We start from the raw sequence: 17368 nt of genomic DNA, 5'->3' as shown, positions 1-17368 counted from the left end.
CTTTTCTTCTTTTTCTATGATTTATTTTTAATTCATGTACATTGGTGTTTTGTCTGTATGTTTATCTGTGTGAGGGTGGAACTTGAGTTAAAGACAGTTGTGAGTTGTCATGTGGGTGCTGGGAACTGAACCCGGGTCCTCTGCAAGAGCAGCCAGCGTGCTTAGATGCTGAGCTGTCTCCCCATCCCCATAGGTTTTTTTTATCATTAAAAAAATTGAATTATGTGTATATGTCTTCGTGAGAGCACATCCATGTGTGCTTTCACTACAAATAGGGGCCTGGGATCCCCGGTGCTGGAGTTATAAGCAGTTGTGGTCTGGGAGCTGGACCTTCGCCCTCTGCAAGAGCAGTATGTATTTATTCTCAGTCATCAGGCCATCTTTCTCTGACCCTATAGTCTGTCTTTGGAAACAGGACCTCACACCTTAGCCCTTCTTGGAACTCACTCTTTAGGTCAGGCTGTCCTTACAATCTTCTGTCCTTGGTTTCTTGAATTCTGGGATTACAGATGTGCTGTGCCACACCCGCTCTTGCTTTCAGCATTTAGTTTCTGCTTTGGAGGCACACATGAGAAAGAAACAGCCATCCAGTCTCATCCTTAGCCACATACTTTGCAAGTCAAGTCACAGCAGTGCCCCTGCTGGCACAGGAAACACAAAGGGAAAACCTACGGACCGTCCCAGTTTGACAGCACAGTCTAAGGCATGTGCTGTGCAGTTGGGCATTGGATCGGAAACGAGGGGTTGGCGAGAACAGCTGTCCAACTGTGACCCAGTTTAAGAACTGAATCATGCTGAGTCACAGCATTTTAGCCGGTGCTCTGTCAACCACTCAATACTTTGCTGTGGCCCTTGTTAAACTGCAAGTTCCTCACCGGCAAGGTCTAGGAGATAACTAATTACCTTTGTACCTCATGTAACACTGGACACAATGTCTGACTAATGCTGAACAGGATGGAAGAGCCAAGACCAGAGGCTGTAACAGGAGCCCCTTTCTTCTAGGACTACTGATAGCTTAACTTAAAACAATTTCATTGTATTTTATGTATATCTTTCTGTGTGTATACGCTTTTTATGTTTGGGAGTGTGCCATCACACACGTGCGGAGGGCAGAGGCCAAGTTGGGGGAATCTACTCTTTCCTTCCAACATGTGAGTTCCGGAGATGAAGCTTAGACTGTCAAGCCTAGCAGCAAACACTGTTACTTGCTGAATTGTCCTTGGTCACCCACGACTTAGCTTTTGATAAAGCTGGCTTTTTTTCTACCTTATTCTTAACTGTTTCCAGTGAAATGGTGGTTATATTCAGGAACTACAAGTTAACTTACATTACAGATATCTTTGCCAGTTGTCATAAGGCCTCATGGCCAGTCTGGTTTTATGAAGTGATAATTACAGAAAGTTGGATGCCCACTGGGGAGTCATCAGCTATCACACCATCACACCCAGCTTAAAAAAAATTTTTTTTTTGAGACAGGGTTTCTCAGTGTAGGCTTGGTTACCCGACTCACGTTTGTAGACCAGGCTGGCCTCGAACTCACAGCGATCCACCAGCCTCTGCCTCCCGAGTGCTGAGATTAAAGGTGTGTGCCACTACACCTGGCCAAACCAATTTTTACTATAAGAAACATTCCATCCTTGGGTCTAAAAGTAAGATCAAACATTTTATGTGTGATTCTACTTGGATAGGTAAATTAGAAACAAACCATAACATTATTAATTTATCCTGTATGGTGTTATAAATGTTTTTTTGTTTGTTTGTTTTTTGAGACAGGGTTTCTCTGTGTAGCCTTGGCTGTCCTAAACTCACTTTGTAGACCAGGCTGGCCTTGAACTCACAGCAATCCGCCTGCCTCTGCCTCCCGAGTGCTGGGATTAAAGGCATGCGCCACCACCACCTGCCTGGTGTTACACATCTTTAATACCAGTAAAAAGAGGCAAAGGCAAGCAGATCTCTGTGAGCTCAAGGTCAGCCAAGACTACACACTGGGTCTCTGTCTCAAAGGCAAAAAAAAAAAAAAAAAAAAAAAAAAAGTTTATGGTTCTCACACCCTGGGGCAGCAGATGCATGCAGTCTGCACTTTGAACACAGCCTTGTCTCCCACATACTCACTGCCAGAACTTAGCAAAATGCTGCTTGTCTGCAACTGCTTTATCTTAAGACCTTGTCACAGTTGTTGCTGGTGGTGAGCACCCGTAAGCCTAGCACTTGGGCAATAGAAGCAGGAAGATCAAGAGTTCAAGGTCATCTTCAACTATATAGGGAGATTGAAACCATCTTGTGCTTGGAGACACTGTCTCAAACAAGGCAGAAAGCTAGAAAAGATACTAAAAAAAAAAGACACCATATCTCAAAAATCCTAAAAAATTATTAACTATTAAATGATTAAGTAGACCAGAAAGAGGAACTCTCTGTCTATAATGCTGTGTAAATTTCCCATTAAGAAATAATTAAGCCGGGCGTGGTGGCACACGCCTTTAATCCCAGCACTTGGGAGGCAAAGGCAGGTGGATCGCTGTGATTTCGTGGCCAGCTTGGTCTACCAACCAAGTCCAGGACTGCCAAGGCTAACATGGGAGAAACCATGTCACAAAATAAATAAATAAAAATAAAATAAAATAAAATAAAATCTACCATTTTACTTCTGGTAGATCTGATGTTATAGCTTAACCAATTGCTAAGGATTTATTCAACACGATTGGAGATGTGCTCTTTTTTGTGCTAACAATGAAAACATTTTATGTAAAAAAAACCATTTTATGTTTTGTCATTTTTGTTTACATAGCAAACTGAATTGTGCAAGAGCAGTGTGGTTTTGTTTGGTTTTGTTTTCTGAGGCTGGGTCTCAATATGGTTAAAGGCTTTGTCTTGGTGGGCCTGGCGAGGGAGTGGAGAGCCTTGTACAAGCCCAGGTCCTATGACTAAGCCGTATCTCCAGCCCACGGGTTTTCCCATGCAGCCACGGCTAGTCGGCTAGTCTGAAACGTGCTCAGCAGATCAGGATGAACTTGGGATGACAGAGCTCCCACTGCCTCTACTTCCCAAGTACAAGGGATTAGAGGCATGCCCCGCCATTCCTAGCTGCAAGTAGTCTTAACTGCAGGCCCATACTTAAGTTTAAAGAGTACGTCATTAGCGGGAACAAAGAGTCTGTTGCTGGGACACAATAGTCACAATATGGCTAACGAAGGTTAAGTATATAAGTATTTAGACAAATCTTATTTATTGCCTTTTAGAACTAGAGAGACTTGAGACTTCCACATTTTTCATGTTTGTAATAAAAATTCATTCCAAAATGGGACAGAGTTCTAGAATGTTTTAGTTTGTACAGAACAATTGTGTGTTTTTGTGTTTGTGTGTTGGGGTGGGGATGTTCGGCTGGGGAGCAAACCCAGGACTTAAAATGAAAATCTACATTAAAGGTTTCTGGTTTGAGTCAGGCATGGTGGTGTTTGCTAGTACTTAGGAGGCTGAGGCAGGTGGATCTCTGTGAGTTCAAGGCCAGCCTTGTCTACAGAGTGAGTCTAGGACAGCCAGGGTTATTATACAGAGAAACTCTGTCTTTCTTGAGAAAAGAAAGAAAGAGAAAAAGAAAAGGGCAAAGGCCTTCTGGTTTGAGGACCTATGACGACACCAGCAAATCCAAACTGAAGGTCATTTCTGAACCGGGCAGACCAGGTCAATGACTTTTCTGGCCTCCTCTCTCACCCATAAATCCTACGGACGTCACTCATTATGGGTCACAAGGAGTGTTGTGACACAAATCTCAGCACACTGTCACCATCTTCAACCTCATTAGGCGTTTTCGTTTGGGAGGATTGCAATCCATGGGTAACTAGCAGGGCGCTGTCCGGCTCTACCCAGGAGACGCAAAAACCAAAAGCATCTCATGGGCGGTTATGGTAGCCAGAGCCAGGCTACCACGACCTTCCCCCAAACCTAAGTGTGTGAATTCTGGAAACCTGGCCTGCTCCTGAGAGCCACCGGCTTAGGGAGGCGCCGGATAAGGGGAGGTTGGCCCCTGCAAGCCGCGACCACAAGCCAGGGACAGTCACTTCTGCATCGGTTGGCCTGAGTCGGCACTCGGGGTTGGGAGAAGGCCGTCAAAGGCTCGAGGGACGAACTGCTTGAAGGAAAGCAGCGAAACAGCCATTGGAGTCACGGAACAGCTCCTGGCGGGAAGCCCGCGCGCGGGGTACCACGGAAGGGGCTAGGCGTGGGGGTGGGGGGGTGGGAGGGAGGAGCTTGTCCCGCCCCCCCGCCGCCCTCGCGTTAGGCCGCGCTCCCCGCGGGCGCTTCTGATTGGCCGGCTTAGCTCCCTGCGCTGATTGGACGCGTGGGCGAGGCGGAGGCGAGCCGTGCGCAGCGGCGTGTGTGGGGCCGTGTGCAGACCCGCGTGTGGCGCAGGCAAGGACCCTGAAAATAAACAGCCGCTGCTTTGCGAGGTCGCTTTCCCCGGGGTCTGCGTCCGAGTCTCCACCGCTGTGGGCCGCTCAGACGCCGAAGGTGAGGGCTTGAGGGTGTAGCCCGCGGGATGGAGGCCTTGGGGGTTGGCGCGGCCGAGACCGACGGAGGGCCGGAGCTGCGAGGCGCGATGGCGGCCGCACCTTGGCCTGCGCCCTGCTGCGTCAGGCGCGGGGCTCGGCCCGACTTTCTGGCCCGGCGCGCTGGGGGCGGCCGTCTTGGCCTGTCCTGCGGCCCGGGGATTAGGGCCGGGGCGCGGGGCTGGAGGGGGGAGCCTCTCTCCGGGCGCCCACGGCCACGCAGGCCTCGGGCGTGCGGCGATGAGGCCCGGCGCCCTTGGGGGCCGAGGCGAGGAGGGTCTCGCGTGGGCCTAGCGCCCAGGGCCGGCGTGGCGGGAACTCCCGGGGACGGGGCGGCGTGGCGGGGAAGGGCGCCCGGCGGCGGGTGGAGGTCCGCAGGCCGAGGCCCGGGTGAAGGCCTGGCGGGCCATGTGCCAGCGGCTGCGGGGCCTCATGAACCGGCCCGTGACTAAGCCCCGCGCACGCCGCCGGGAGGCTCCGGAGTCTGGAATCGGTTCTCCATACCGCCGACCTTTAAATCGCTCTTGATTTCTTGTGATTTGTAGTCTTAAACGGTTTAGTCTACGTTGCTGCGCAAAAGGAACCACCTTTCCCCGGATCGATGATTCCAGTCTTTAGGCCCTTAGACCCTATTATGGGTTGGGCGGGGGTGGGGGGTGGGGGTGGGAAGGACTAATGGTTTTGTCAGGCCTTTAAGGCCATCACGGCGGCAGAAGTCTTGGCCAGTATTTCTCGGACGAAACGGATATAAATTACAAGCAAGCCTCGCAAGTAGAATTGGCAAAGATCAATGTAGGTTTTCATTAGTGTGAAAACCTGTTTTAGAACGGCCCCCACTTAGGTTTGGGTTCTGATTTTTTTTTTTTTTTTTAATAGGTAAAGCCTTTGCCACATGTCACGCACATGGCCTCGGCCACCAAGCACTTTCAGAGGAAGTGACTACTTTTGGTCTTGGGGTGGGGGTGGGGGTCTCGGGAAAAGGAAATATCACACAGCATCCGTGTGATGAGGTTTTTGCAATATTCCTGAGGACACAAAACAGGCGAGATAAATCACGATACTTAATTTGTCTGCATTAAAGTAAAAGGGAATTAAGTTATATCCCCATTCAGCCCCCATACTAAGTTTTATGACATAAACTCTACATTTACAATTGTTTGACCCAGTTTTTGAGAGATTTACGCCAATGAATTAACTTTTGTATTTAATTTGAAAGTTTCTTAGCCATTTGCTCCTAGTATATATTGAATGTAAGATTTTGAGAGTTTAAAAAAGATAAAGAAGCTTCAGTTTTTATTGCTCAATTCTTTAACTGAAAAACTTTAAAAGTTATCCTGGTTAAAATGCAAGCTTATCAGATTGTAAACCCCCATAGTCCTAGGTACATTTTTTTTTTAAGCTTGTTATACTTGCTTCTTGTCTACAAGGAACTCTTTGTATGCTGGAAGATAAAGGGAATAATTTATTGGAATCTCAAGGGCTGAATTAAGGGCTTAATTTTCCCCCCAAATTACAACTCTGGCAACAAGTTTTAAAAACCTAAAATTGCTATATCTATGTACTTAACCTCCTACTTCACATAAGACAATTTTGTATTTGAACTTTCCTTTAACAAGAGGTAATGTATTTCAAAGAGATGTGCAGTTTGTAAGATGGTTTGACCAAATTAGTGGAAGAACAGGGCTTATGTATATTCTAGCAACTGAACAACTGCAGTGGGCAGAAATGTGATTTTAAAGTATTAAAGCTTTTGTGATGATGTATGGCTTGATTTTTCTTGCCTTTTAGAACCTAATAAAATTACATAGTAAATAACTTACTGCTGGCTTGCTCCGTAGGTAAATAGGCTCCCAGAGAGGCATTTTGCCTTCTTCCTAGCTCCTGACAGCCAGCAGCGAGCCAGCCGACTAATAGCAGGGCGCCCTGGCTAGCTGTGTGGAGAGTGCCCTTTTCCATGTCGCCTCACTGCATAGGCCTGGTGTCCTGGCAGGGTCTAGTTTCAGGTTGTCAAATGCTTGGGATAATAAAGTGAACTCAGGGTTTCAAATTCAGGTTGTAAATGGGGCTTTGTACATTAGGAATGCAAGCCAGGTGTGGTGGTTATAGGCCTGTGTCACACCAGCACTTGGAAAGGATGGGAAGGGTTACAAATAAATGGTAGCCGGCCTGGGCTACAGAGTAGAATTTGTCGAAAAAGGGGCAGGGAAATCCAGGAATGGTGACACTCCTCTAATCCCAGAACTCGGACTGAGGCCCAGTCTCTCAATCGGAGAACTGCCTCCTAAACATAATAAATTCTAGGCCAGAAAAGGCTGAGTGAGACCCTATTTCCAAAAGAGGTGGAAGAAATAGAGCGCTACTGTAATGATCCAGAGTTGACTCCATAGTTACAAATGAGGTATTTAGCTAGTGAAATAAAGCTGCCAATATCTGTGTGTGTTGACACTCAGAGGGTTAAGGGTGGGGCAGGCACATGCCTTTAATCCCTGCAGAGGCAGCCTGGTCTACAAAGTAAGTTCCAGGATAACCAGGGCTGTTACACAGAAAAACCCTGTCTCAAAAGAGGGGTGGAGTGGGGCAAAAAAAAAAAAAAAAAAAAAATCTCTAAAGGATTACTGTGAATAAATTGAAAATGGCTCCACTGTTTCACCTGTTGTAGTTTTTATTTGGTTTATCTAAAAGAATGAAAGCTTTCTGCATTGGAATTCGAATTACTTATAAGTATTTTCCTGTGTGAGTACTGTTCATTATCACTTAGCCAGCTCTAGTTCTATGAAGGTGTTAGAAGTAAACTTTTGACATCTTGTTAGTACTAGGTTCTACCTTTATGGCTTTAGTAGGTAAGTCACTTGTTCTCAGATCTCTTGTTATTAGTAGTAATTGTTTATTTTAGTTTCTCTTTGTAGCTCTGGCTGTCCTGGAACTCACTGTGTAGAGGAGGCTGTCCTTGAACTGAGGCGCTTCTGCCTCCCTGTGCTGGGGTTAAAGGGGTGTGCCAACACATCCAGCCACCCCGTTTCCTTATTAAAAGACAGCAAGGATACATAACGTGGAGAGTGGTTGAGATAATAGATTATGTATTTATGGCTGACACAGTAGATACTCAGCTATTAATCAAGACCTTGCACAGGTAGTCAGGGCAGGCAGAAATGGATGTATTTTACCAAGGTCAGGCAGTGAACTGTAGAGTAAAACAGTTCCTCCCCATATCATGGTGGCCAGAATCAGGTAACACTGTATCTTGCTTCTTTTTATTATATCTAGTTTATTACAGCAATGGAGTGTGGTGTTATGGTACCAAGCCAATTTACTGGAGTGTAAAATGAGTATATTCAGAGGGACAGGAACTGCCCTATGGTCTCAGAATAGCAGCCCTGATAAGGCAGGGATAACCCTGAGCTTGGGAAAATTTAGGGATCTAGAGCATACAAATTAATGCAAACCATCGTGTTAAGGAAAAGCCAGATGAAGTAGTAAAATCAGCTCACCACACACAGTACTTGGTGTTGAGGGCCATGTTTCTCTCCAGATTTCTGTTATACAATGAATGCATTTTCTAGGAAATCTTTACGATTAATTTTTCCTATGTTGCAGTAGAACCTTTCCTGAGTGCCACTCTACCACTACGCTACACCTCCATCCTAAAAGATGATTGTCCTATTTATTAGAACTCCTGTCGTTAGTCTTGGCTGTATATTGTTAAATCATTGACTGGTTTTGGTATAAAAATGTGGTGTTACTGAAAATGAAGACAAATAGCTATAAATTCTAGTATTTAATCTGTAAAACATGAGTATTTTCAAAAATCTGTAAAATAATCAAGGCTCTTAATTTAGCATACCTGGCTGGTAAGTAATCTTTCTCAAATTTATGAGACAGCTGATTACTGTCTTCTTTTGAGTGGCATGTTCTTACCACATCATGGCAATGTGACACGCAGACTTGAGGCTTAGAAGCGCACTAAGTCATCTGTAGCCCATGAGTATGCTTCCCCCTTTTGAGATTGGTCTCATTCATGTAGCCAAGGCTGCTCCTGCCTTTGCCTCCCAAATGCTGATATTGCAAGCCAGTACCACCACACCTGGCTTTATTTTTCTATAATTTTAAGTTTTAAGAAACATTCTTGAGCCAGGCGTGGTGGCACACGCCTTTAATCCCAGCTTTCGGGAGGCAGAGGCAGGTGGATCACTGTAACTTCAAGGCCAGCCTGGTCTACAAAGTGAGTCCAGGACAGCCAAGGCTACACAGAGAACTCTGTCTTGAAAAACAAAACAAAAGAAAAGAAAACCATGCTTGATTTCTAGTAGTTGGAAATTAGCCTGTATTGCTGGTAAACTTCACCCTTTTCTTTCATCTAGGCAATTGACTTTAAGACAGGAAGCTTAAGTTTGTACAGTTAGTCCCACACTAATCCGTATTAGTTTTAGTTCTAGTAAGTAGCCTAAATTGGAGAAGATTTAGGATGACTTGGTTGTACAGAAGTCAAAGCTTTAACAGGTGTTTGAAACAGCTATAAAGTAATCTGACCAGATCAGTTTTATTACTTCCCTTTTACAAATGAGATAGAAGCCAGGCTTGGTGGCACACACCTTTAATCCAAGCTCTCAGGGAGGCAGAAGGAGAGATCACTGGGAGTTTGGGGTCAGCCTGGTTTATAATGAGTCCAGGACAGCCAAGTCTACACAGAGAAATCCTGTTTCGGGGGTCGGGGAGATGAGACAGAACAGCCATGGGGCTGGGGTAGGCATATGTGCCCGGAGTAGCCCATATTGCCTTCATATTCAAATCCAGAGTCTCCTTTAATGTCATTGGACCCAGCTAGGAATATATCTTTGAGGTAACATAACAAGTGGGTAGCCAAGTTAACTAGCTAACCTGGACTTAAACTTAATCATGGTTCTAGGATCTTTTTATGTTGCCAAGGTACAGCTGTGTAGCATAGTTGATACTGGGTTTTTAGCAGAAGGAAGCTGTGAAAAAGAATATTCTGGGTTTTGGGTTGATTTTTGTTGAGATCTTGTCTTACCACCATATAACTGCCAAATTGGTCTAAACACTTGATCATCTGCCGCTGTGCTTGATATTTTCCCCCTTTTACAGTCTTAAACAAGTCTAGCCCATATTTGTTATTCCATACTGACATTTTGTGTAGGACTTTATGATGGTTAATTCTACAGAACTCTGGATTCTTAGGTTAATAAAAAGCTTTTATGACAAGTTGGAGTAAGATGGAGATCTGGCTGCTGGCACATTTTAGTTATCCCTGGTGAAATGTCTCAGCCACTCTTGGGTTATTAAATAATACCCTTTTCTCCTCTTGGAACTTTCTTGATTGGCGCTCTCTGCTAGCACCACCTTTTTGCAAGTTTGTGTGTGCACCATGTGCAATACCTGGTGCTAGTGGAGGACAGAAGAGGGTGTCCAATATCCTTGAACTGGAGCCAGTGCTGGGAAGAGAATTCAGTCCTTCTATGAACAGCAAGTGCTTATAACTGCTGAGCCATCTCCAACCTGGAGTTTTTTTGTTTTTTGTTTTTTTTTGGTCTGGTTTGTTGTTTTAATCAGCAATTCAGCAATGTCCTTAGAATGAGCCTTGATCCCTATTAGAAGAAGCAGTAGTCTTGGCTCCTAAAAAATCTGCTTGTATATGATTTGAGAAAGCTGAGTTTGACTGTACCCTTAATGAATATATAATTGAAAACATTGCCACAGTAGTACATTATAGTAACTCCTGTGATAACAAGCATACTTAGTGCTTTGCTGTTGGTATTTGATTAGTTTGGATTGGAATGACTTCTGAGCCCACAGGATTTTGGTTTCAAGTTTTTGGGAAAAGACCTGAATGTATGTAGCTCAGGCTAGCCTAGAACTCAGGATTCTCAGCTACTGCTCTTGGCTTGAAGTTTTAAATTAATATTTCTGGCCAAAAGTAAGCTTCTAGTTTACTTTTTTGTGATTTAAGTTTCCTTGGGCACTAGGTACATATAGGTACACACATAGATACATGCTGGTAAAACAGTTTTTTAAAAAACGGTTGACCTGGAATGTTGAGGTTATTACTGGGATTATTAACAAAGGCATATTAATCGACATACAGTTTATTTAGAAATTGTAAGGTGCAGTGTTAGGGTTTTTCTTTTTCATATGGTTGTAGGTATATATAAAGCGTAAGTAAATATATGGTTGTTTATTAACCAGTATGAAGTAATTCCAAGTGTTTAATGTTACTTTTTAATATTCCAAAGCTCTAATTGCAGCTATGAGCAGCAACGAGTGCTTCAAATGTGGACGATCTGGCCACTGGGCCAGGGAATGCCCTACTGGTGGAGGTCGGGGTCGTGGGATGAGAAGCCGCGGCAGAGGTGGTTTTACCTCGGATAGAGGTATTTTTGTCGAATAAAAATTTTTGAAGTACTCTGGAATTCATTAATACCAAGGCTGGCCTGATTATCCCAATTCTTTTTGTTTCTGCTCAAAATAGGGTTCCAGTTTGTCTCCTCGTCTCTTCCTGACATCTGTTACCGCTGTGGTGAGTCTGGTCATCTTGCCAAGGATTGTGATCTTCAGGAGGATGGTAAGTATTTAACACTTCATACTCTTGGGAGAGGTGAGTGTGTATCTACACACAGCTTTGTAAGGTTTTCTAGCTTTGGGGGTTTGTATCATGTGGTTTAAATGTAGCTCTACTTTGTAAAGGTTTTATAGTCTTGGTCTGCTTCTTTTCCTTATTGTTGAAGCCTGCTATAACTGCGGTAGAGGTGGCCACATTGCCAAGGACTGCAAGGAGCCCAAGAGAGAGCGAGAGCAATGCTGCTACAACTGTGGCAAGCCAGGCCACCTGGCTCGTGACTGTGACCATGCGGATGAGCAGAAGTGCTATTCTTGTGGTGAATTTGGACATATTCAAAAAGACTGCACCAAGGTGAAATGCTATAGGTGAGTCATGAAGTTAAAGTGGGATGACTCCTGTTGGAGATTTTTGTGGCAGTGATATCTGTTAAAGGGAGAAGCTTATCAGTGCATTTGGTAAAAGAGCTGAAGGCAGCTTGTGAAGTTGTTCTCCCTCCATAGGGCGGGTCATTGGCAGGCTTACTGAGGACTCTTTGTTTTGGGTTTTGTTTTTCGAGACAAGGGTTTTTCTCTGTGAAGCTTTGGCTGTCCTGGACTTGGCTTTGTAGACCTTGAACTCAAAGAGATCTGCCTGGCTCTGCCTCCCTCAGTGCTGGGATTACAGCTGTGTGCCACTATGCCTGGCTATTTGGTTTTTGTTTGGTTTTGAGATTATTCACTATGTAACATAGCCCAGATTGGCCTTTCAATTTAAGGCAGGCCTGCTGCCTTAGCTAGCACTCCTGGCAAAGGCAGACTGCTACTATTATTTCTTCTGTGGTACTGGATATTGGACCTCAAACCTGGTAGGCAGACAACATCTCTGCTAATGTTTTGGGTGCGGCACTGGTTAATCTCTAATGACAAGGCTTTTGAGAACTTAGTTCTTTCTTTCTTTTTTTTTGAGACAGGGTTTCTCTGCTATCTTGGCTGTCCTAGACTCACTTTGTAGCGCAGGCTGGCCTCAAACTCACAGGGATCCACCCACCTCTGCCTCCTGAGTGCTGGGATTAAAGGCCTGCACCACCACGCCCAGCCTGAGAGCTTAGTTCTTAATCTTCTCTGTTTCTAGTTAAAAAATATGAAGTCCATACTCTTAGCTGGATGTAATATCCTAAGGAGCACAAGGCTAGAAGGTTGTGTTTAAGGCCCACTTTGCCTTATATCTGAGACTCCAAAAGTTTATAGATAGTCCCTTTTGTTTTTTTAATGATTTTTACTTGTGTTGATGTTTTGCCTGCATGTATGTCTCTGAGAGGGTGTTGGATCCTGGAGCTGGAGTTACAGAGAGTTGTGAACTGTCATGTGGGAAATTGAACTCAGGACCTCTGGAAGAGTAGCCAGTGTTCTTAACCCCATCTTGTCAGCCCTATAGATAGTCCTTTTAAAAAGGAAGGCTATAAGAGATTAAAGGGGGAGGGGGCATGCGGATTGCCTGGGCATTAATATCTCCCAAAATGTGTGTAGTCTTATTAAGAAAAATGTGCTTATGTTACTTGCTTTTTCTTCTGTATTGACCATTGATTTGATACAGCTTTATTTGTTCTGAAAAGCAGTGTGAAAACTTTGTATGTTTGTTTTTAGGTGTGGTGAAACTGGTCATGTAGCCATCAACTGCAGCAAGACAAGTGAAGTCAACTGTTACCGCTGTGGCGAGTCAGGGCATCTTGCACGGGAATGCACAATTGAGGCTACAGCCTAATTATTTTCCTTTGTCGCCCCTCCTTTTTCTGATTGATGGTTGTATTATTTTCTCTGAATCCTCTTCACTGGCCAAAGGTTGGCAGATAGAGGCTGTTCCCAGGCCAGTGAGCTTTACTTGCAGTGTAAAAGGAGGAAAGGGGTGGAAAAAACCGAATTTCTGCATTTAACTACAAAAAAAGTTTATGTTTAGTTTGGTAGAGGTGTTATGTATAATGCTTTGTTAAAGAACCCCCTTTCCGTGCCACTGGTGAATAGGGATTAATGAATGGGAAGAGCTCATCAGACCAGTAAGCCCTTCTGGGTTTGAGTGCGTTCCCATGTAGGAGGTAAAACCAATTCTGGAAGCGTCTGAGCTTCCATAAATAACTTTAATTTTTAGCATAATGACGGCCTTGGATTGTCTGACCTCAGTAGCTATTAAATAACATCAAGTAACATCTGCATCAGGCCCTCATAGAACATACAGTTGAGTGGGAGTAAATGGAAAAGACAAACGTGTTGGTGACTGTGCCAGGGAAGCTGGGATAGAAGCTTCATCCTGGTGTTGATGCTGGACATACAGATGGTGATGGCAAAGGTGTAGAACACATTTTTTTCAAAGACTAAATCTAAAACCCAGAGTAAACATCGATGCTCAGAGCTAGCATAATTTGGAGCTATTCAGGAATTGCAGAGAAATGCATTTTCACAGAAATCAAGATGTTATTTTTGTATACTATATCACTTAGACAACTGTGTTTCATTTGCTGTAATCAGTTTTTAAAAGTCAGATGGAAAAAGCAACTGAAGTCCTAGAAAATAGAAAATGTAATTTTAAACTATTCCAATAAAGCTGGAGGAGGAAGGGGAGTTTGACTAAAGTTCTTTTGTTTGTTTTAAATTTTCATCAATGTATATAGAGCAAAATGCCATATTAAAGAGGGGAATGTGGAGGACTGAAAGATGGCAGTTTGGACTTTTCTTTCTGTGCTAATAATGTCTTCGGTAAGGAAAGACTGGTGACAGAAGAAGAGCACAGTGGTTTGGGTGCTTTAAATTGCAGAGTTCCCTGTGGGTCTGCTAGGTAGTCTCATAAAGGTGATTGTCATGTAAGCTTGGTGACCTGAATTTGCTTCCAAAGTCCATGGAAAGGTAGAGAAAAAAAAAGAAAAAAAAAAAAAAAAAGGCTGACTCCAGAGCTGTGCTTGGGCTTCCCCTGTGTACGCTGAAGACAATTCTTTGACCTGTTGTAACAATGCCCTTAGTTCTTCGTTTACTCAACAGAAGAGTATTTTAATTACTGCTTTTTATCATTTTATAATTCTCCTGGGCTTCTGGGGGATCTGAAATGTGGATTCCTTGCCCCCCACCCCCTACCCCAGGAGCATCTGGTATAATGCCTTCACTTTATAGATTAGATAATGAGAGCAATGGTTTAGGGCTGATCCTAAACACCCACTTCCTGCCCTGCTTTTCTGCTGGTTCTCCCATTTATTAGTTCTTGGGCCCCCCTTCACATTTGGGTATATATATATATATATTTTAAGATTTATTAGTTAGTATGTATACAGTGCTCTGCCTGCATATACACCTTCAGGCCAGAGGAAGGCATCATCAGATCACACCATAGATGGTTGTGAGCCACCATATGGTTGCTGGGAATTGAACTCATGACCTCTGAAAGAGCTGTCAGTGCTCTTGACCGCTGAGCCATCTCTCCAGCCTGGGTGTTTTTGTTTTTTAATCCTCTGTAAATAGTTATGGTCAATTTTGATGGTTTGTCACATTGATGTCCGAGTCGGAGTGTATTAGCTATGATGTGACATGACATTTCCTCTGATTTACCCCAAGAGTCCTGGTTTTTTTTTTTTTTTTTTTACCGAGCAAGTAGTATGTCTAAGTAGTCAGTCAAGACTATTAAATACCCTAGTAAGTTTGTTTCTAAAAGTAGAAAGTAGCATAAGGAATGACTTATTTTCAAACACCACTTTTAGGGCTGGCGAAAGGCTTAGTGGATAATGGTACCTGAACCTGGAACCTTGTTAAGGTGGAAGGAGAACTGGCCTTCACAAAGTCCAAGTAACCTCCACACACGCTATGACATACACATGAGTACATGGATTTTTTTTTCCCAAGATATGATTAGTTCTCTGTGTATCCTTGGCTGTCCTGAACTTTTTTTGTTCTTCTTTCCGAGACAGGGTTTCTCTGTAGCCTTGACTATCCTGGTCTCTTTGTAGACCAGGCTGGCCTGGAACTCAAAGTGATCTGCCTGCCTCTGCCTCCCAAGTGCTGGAATTAAAGGTGTGCACCATCAACCACCCAGCCTGGACTTTTGTAGACCATCGTCACCTGGCCAAAACTTGGAATTTTTAAATGCAGTTGAACTTGAGGTTTGGGGGTTTTCTGTTTAGCCCTGGCTGTCTTGGAACTCCCTGTAGACGAGGCAGACTTCTAACTCAAAGATCCACCTGCCTTTGCCACCAAGTACTAGGATTAAAGGTCTATACCTGCCGGGCGTGGTGGCTCAGTGATGAACATCACGATGTTGGTTCTATCCAGTGCACGTGTGTGTATTGTCTCAGTATTACAAGAGATTTTCTTTGGCCAGTACAACAGGTTCTTGGATTGCTGACTACAAGCTGAACATCAAAAATCCAAGATTAAAAATTGAATGCCAGCAGGGCATGGTGGTGCACGCCTTTAATCCCAGCACTCTGGAGGGAGAGGCAGGAGGATTGCTGTGAGTTCCAGGCCAGCCTGGTCTAAAATGAGTCTAGGTAGCGAAGGCTACACAGAGAGACCCTGTCTTGAAAAGACCAAAAAATAAAAAAAGGTAAAAATGAGGGCTGGGGGAACTGGAGAGATGGCTCAGAGGTTAAGAGCACTGACTGCTCTTCCAAAGGTCCTGAGTTCAATTCCCAGCAACTACATGGTGGCTCACAACCATCTATAATCTGGTGCCCTCTTCTGGCCTGCAGGTGTACATGCAGGGAGAGTGCTGTATACATAAGTCTTTTAAAAAAAATGCCAGCTGTGCCTGGAAAGAAAAACATAAAATGCAGTTGCACTAGGAAGCACCTGGTTTGCATGTATGAGGGGTATATGCACATATAGTCAATGTCATGTTTAGACTTGGGATCCACACCCTAAGATATATTCATATATTGCAAGACTAAGGTACTTAAAAGTTCCCAAACACCAGATAGGAGGTAGGCTGTAATTTCTGAAAAACATGGAATACCCACAACAGACCTGACCTGGAGTCCTTGGTATGCTAAAGAGTTAAGTGCGTGTGTTGTGTGACTTTTCCTAGGGAGATAGGAACAATCTAGCTTCATCCAGGGTATGGCACCCAGGGTATGTCAAAATTCCAACCCAAATCTGGCATGGTGAACCAGTGAGATTGGGCGGGTCATTGGTTTCTACACTGAAAAGCTCGCCCTAGGAGCGTGTTCCAACTCCCTTTTAGCTTTCTGTACAACTGCCCTCGGGCATTGGTTTTTACAGCCTTGGGGGATAAAGGCCTGAGGCTTGTAATTCGCTGGGCTTTTGATCCTCTCTTGAGCTTTCTTAGTTTTAGGAGCCTCTCTTCAGGATAGGATGTTTTCAATTAGGACATAGCTATATGGCAACATACTTTGTTTCTAAGTTTCCAATATTTGGCATAGAGAGTAATTGGTTGATAGTCTAAATCTCCATGGTTTTCACACTCAAAGTTAGAAGTATATGGCTTTTCTAGGTCATTTTGAGTCCATTGCTTGTGCAAAGTCTTAATGTATTAATCAGGTGAACAGTGTGCAAACAGTATTCCCAACCGTTGTTAACCCATAAATGCTTGTTCTACAAATCATAGTCCAAGCTTCCAAGTACTCTACTCTGCCTATATGGGTTCAAAACAAAGTTCCTATCATAAGGAGTAGTTGCTAGTATTACCTCTATCGAAATTGGAAATTCAAATTTGGCTTAAAATGTTCAGAAGTATGATTTGAGCCATTGATATTTTTTAGGCTTCCAGATGGCCCTAAAGTGCCACCAGATTGAAAACTACTGGATTAGGTGTTTCCAGGAGTGACCGTTGGAGTAGGAATTTCAGAATGGCTATGGTGTTATTCTCTTAATTACTGGGGTTTCAGGTTTTTACTTGTTTTGTTTTTTTATGTTCTACATCTATCTACTTTTAGCTGAACTACAAAGCTGTTATTCATAATCACTTAGTAAAATCCTCATAGTAAGTTGTGATATTAGGCAGCTAATGCTTAACTATGGTTGGGTTTTCAAGACAGGGTTTCTCTGTGTACCTCTGGCTGTCCTGGAACTCAAAGATCTGTCTGCCTCTGCCTCCTAAGTGCTGGGATTAAAGGCATGCTCCACCACTGCCCAGCTGCTTAACTATCTGAGGGTAAGGTACTTTCAATCTTGTAATCTACATTTATACTGACTGGCTCAGGCAGAAAAGATGATGAGTGAGGAGGCATATTTACCTACTGTTTATGAGTCAGCAACATGTGGTCACTGGAGTGAATGGCAAC

General features: G+C 43.9%; 1 protein-coding gene across 4 annotated transcripts; it reads left to right on the top strand.

Moving 5' to 3' along the window:
- The first annotated feature begins 4338 nt into the window (after positions 1–4338).
- On the top strand, positions 4339–13798 carry Cnbp (CCHC-type zinc finger nucleic acid binding protein). 4 transcript variants are annotated; one of them, XM_051154868.1, is made up of 5 exons: positions 4339–4506; positions 10790–10906; positions 11026–11118; positions 11282–11480; positions 12738–13798. In XM_051154868.1, exons 2-5 carry the CDS (start codon positions 10804–10806, stop codon positions 12853–12855), a joined length of 513 nt encoding a protein of 170 aa, XP_051010825.1. In that variant the 5' UTR covers positions 4339–4506; positions 10790–10803; the 3' UTR covers positions 12856–13798. The 4 variants fall into 4 exon arrangements, with proteins under 4 accessions (XP_051010825.1, XP_051010824.1, XP_051010823.1 ...); XM_051154867.1 differs by having other exon boundaries at positions 11279–11480; XM_051154866.1 differs by having other exon boundaries at positions 10790–10927.
- The last annotated feature ends 3570 nt before the right edge of the window (positions 13799–17368 follow it).

Source organism: Acomys russatus, chromosome 13 (genome assembly GCF_903995435.1).
Source record: "Acomys russatus chromosome 13, mAcoRus1.1, whole genome shotgun sequence".
NCBI classification, from domain to species: Eukaryota; Metazoa; Chordata; class Mammalia; order Rodentia; family Muridae; genus Acomys; species Acomys russatus.
This window is presented reverse-complemented; position numbering and strand designations above follow the sequence as displayed.

Bases quoted from the DNA above. Each gene is read 5' to 3' on its own strand.
- Cnbp (XM_051154865.1), top strand. From the start codon at position 10,804: ATGAGCAGCAACGAGTGCTTCAAATGTGGACGATCTGGCCACTGGGCC. The intron at 10,928-11,025 runs GTATTTTTGTCG...TGCTCAAAATAG, and splicing joins TGGTTTTACCTCGGATAGAG to GGTTCCAGTTTGTCTCCTCG. The intron at 11,119-11,278 runs GTAAGTATTTAA...TCCTTATTGTTG, and splicing joins TTGTGATCTTCAGGAGGATG to AAGCCTGCTATAACTGCGGT.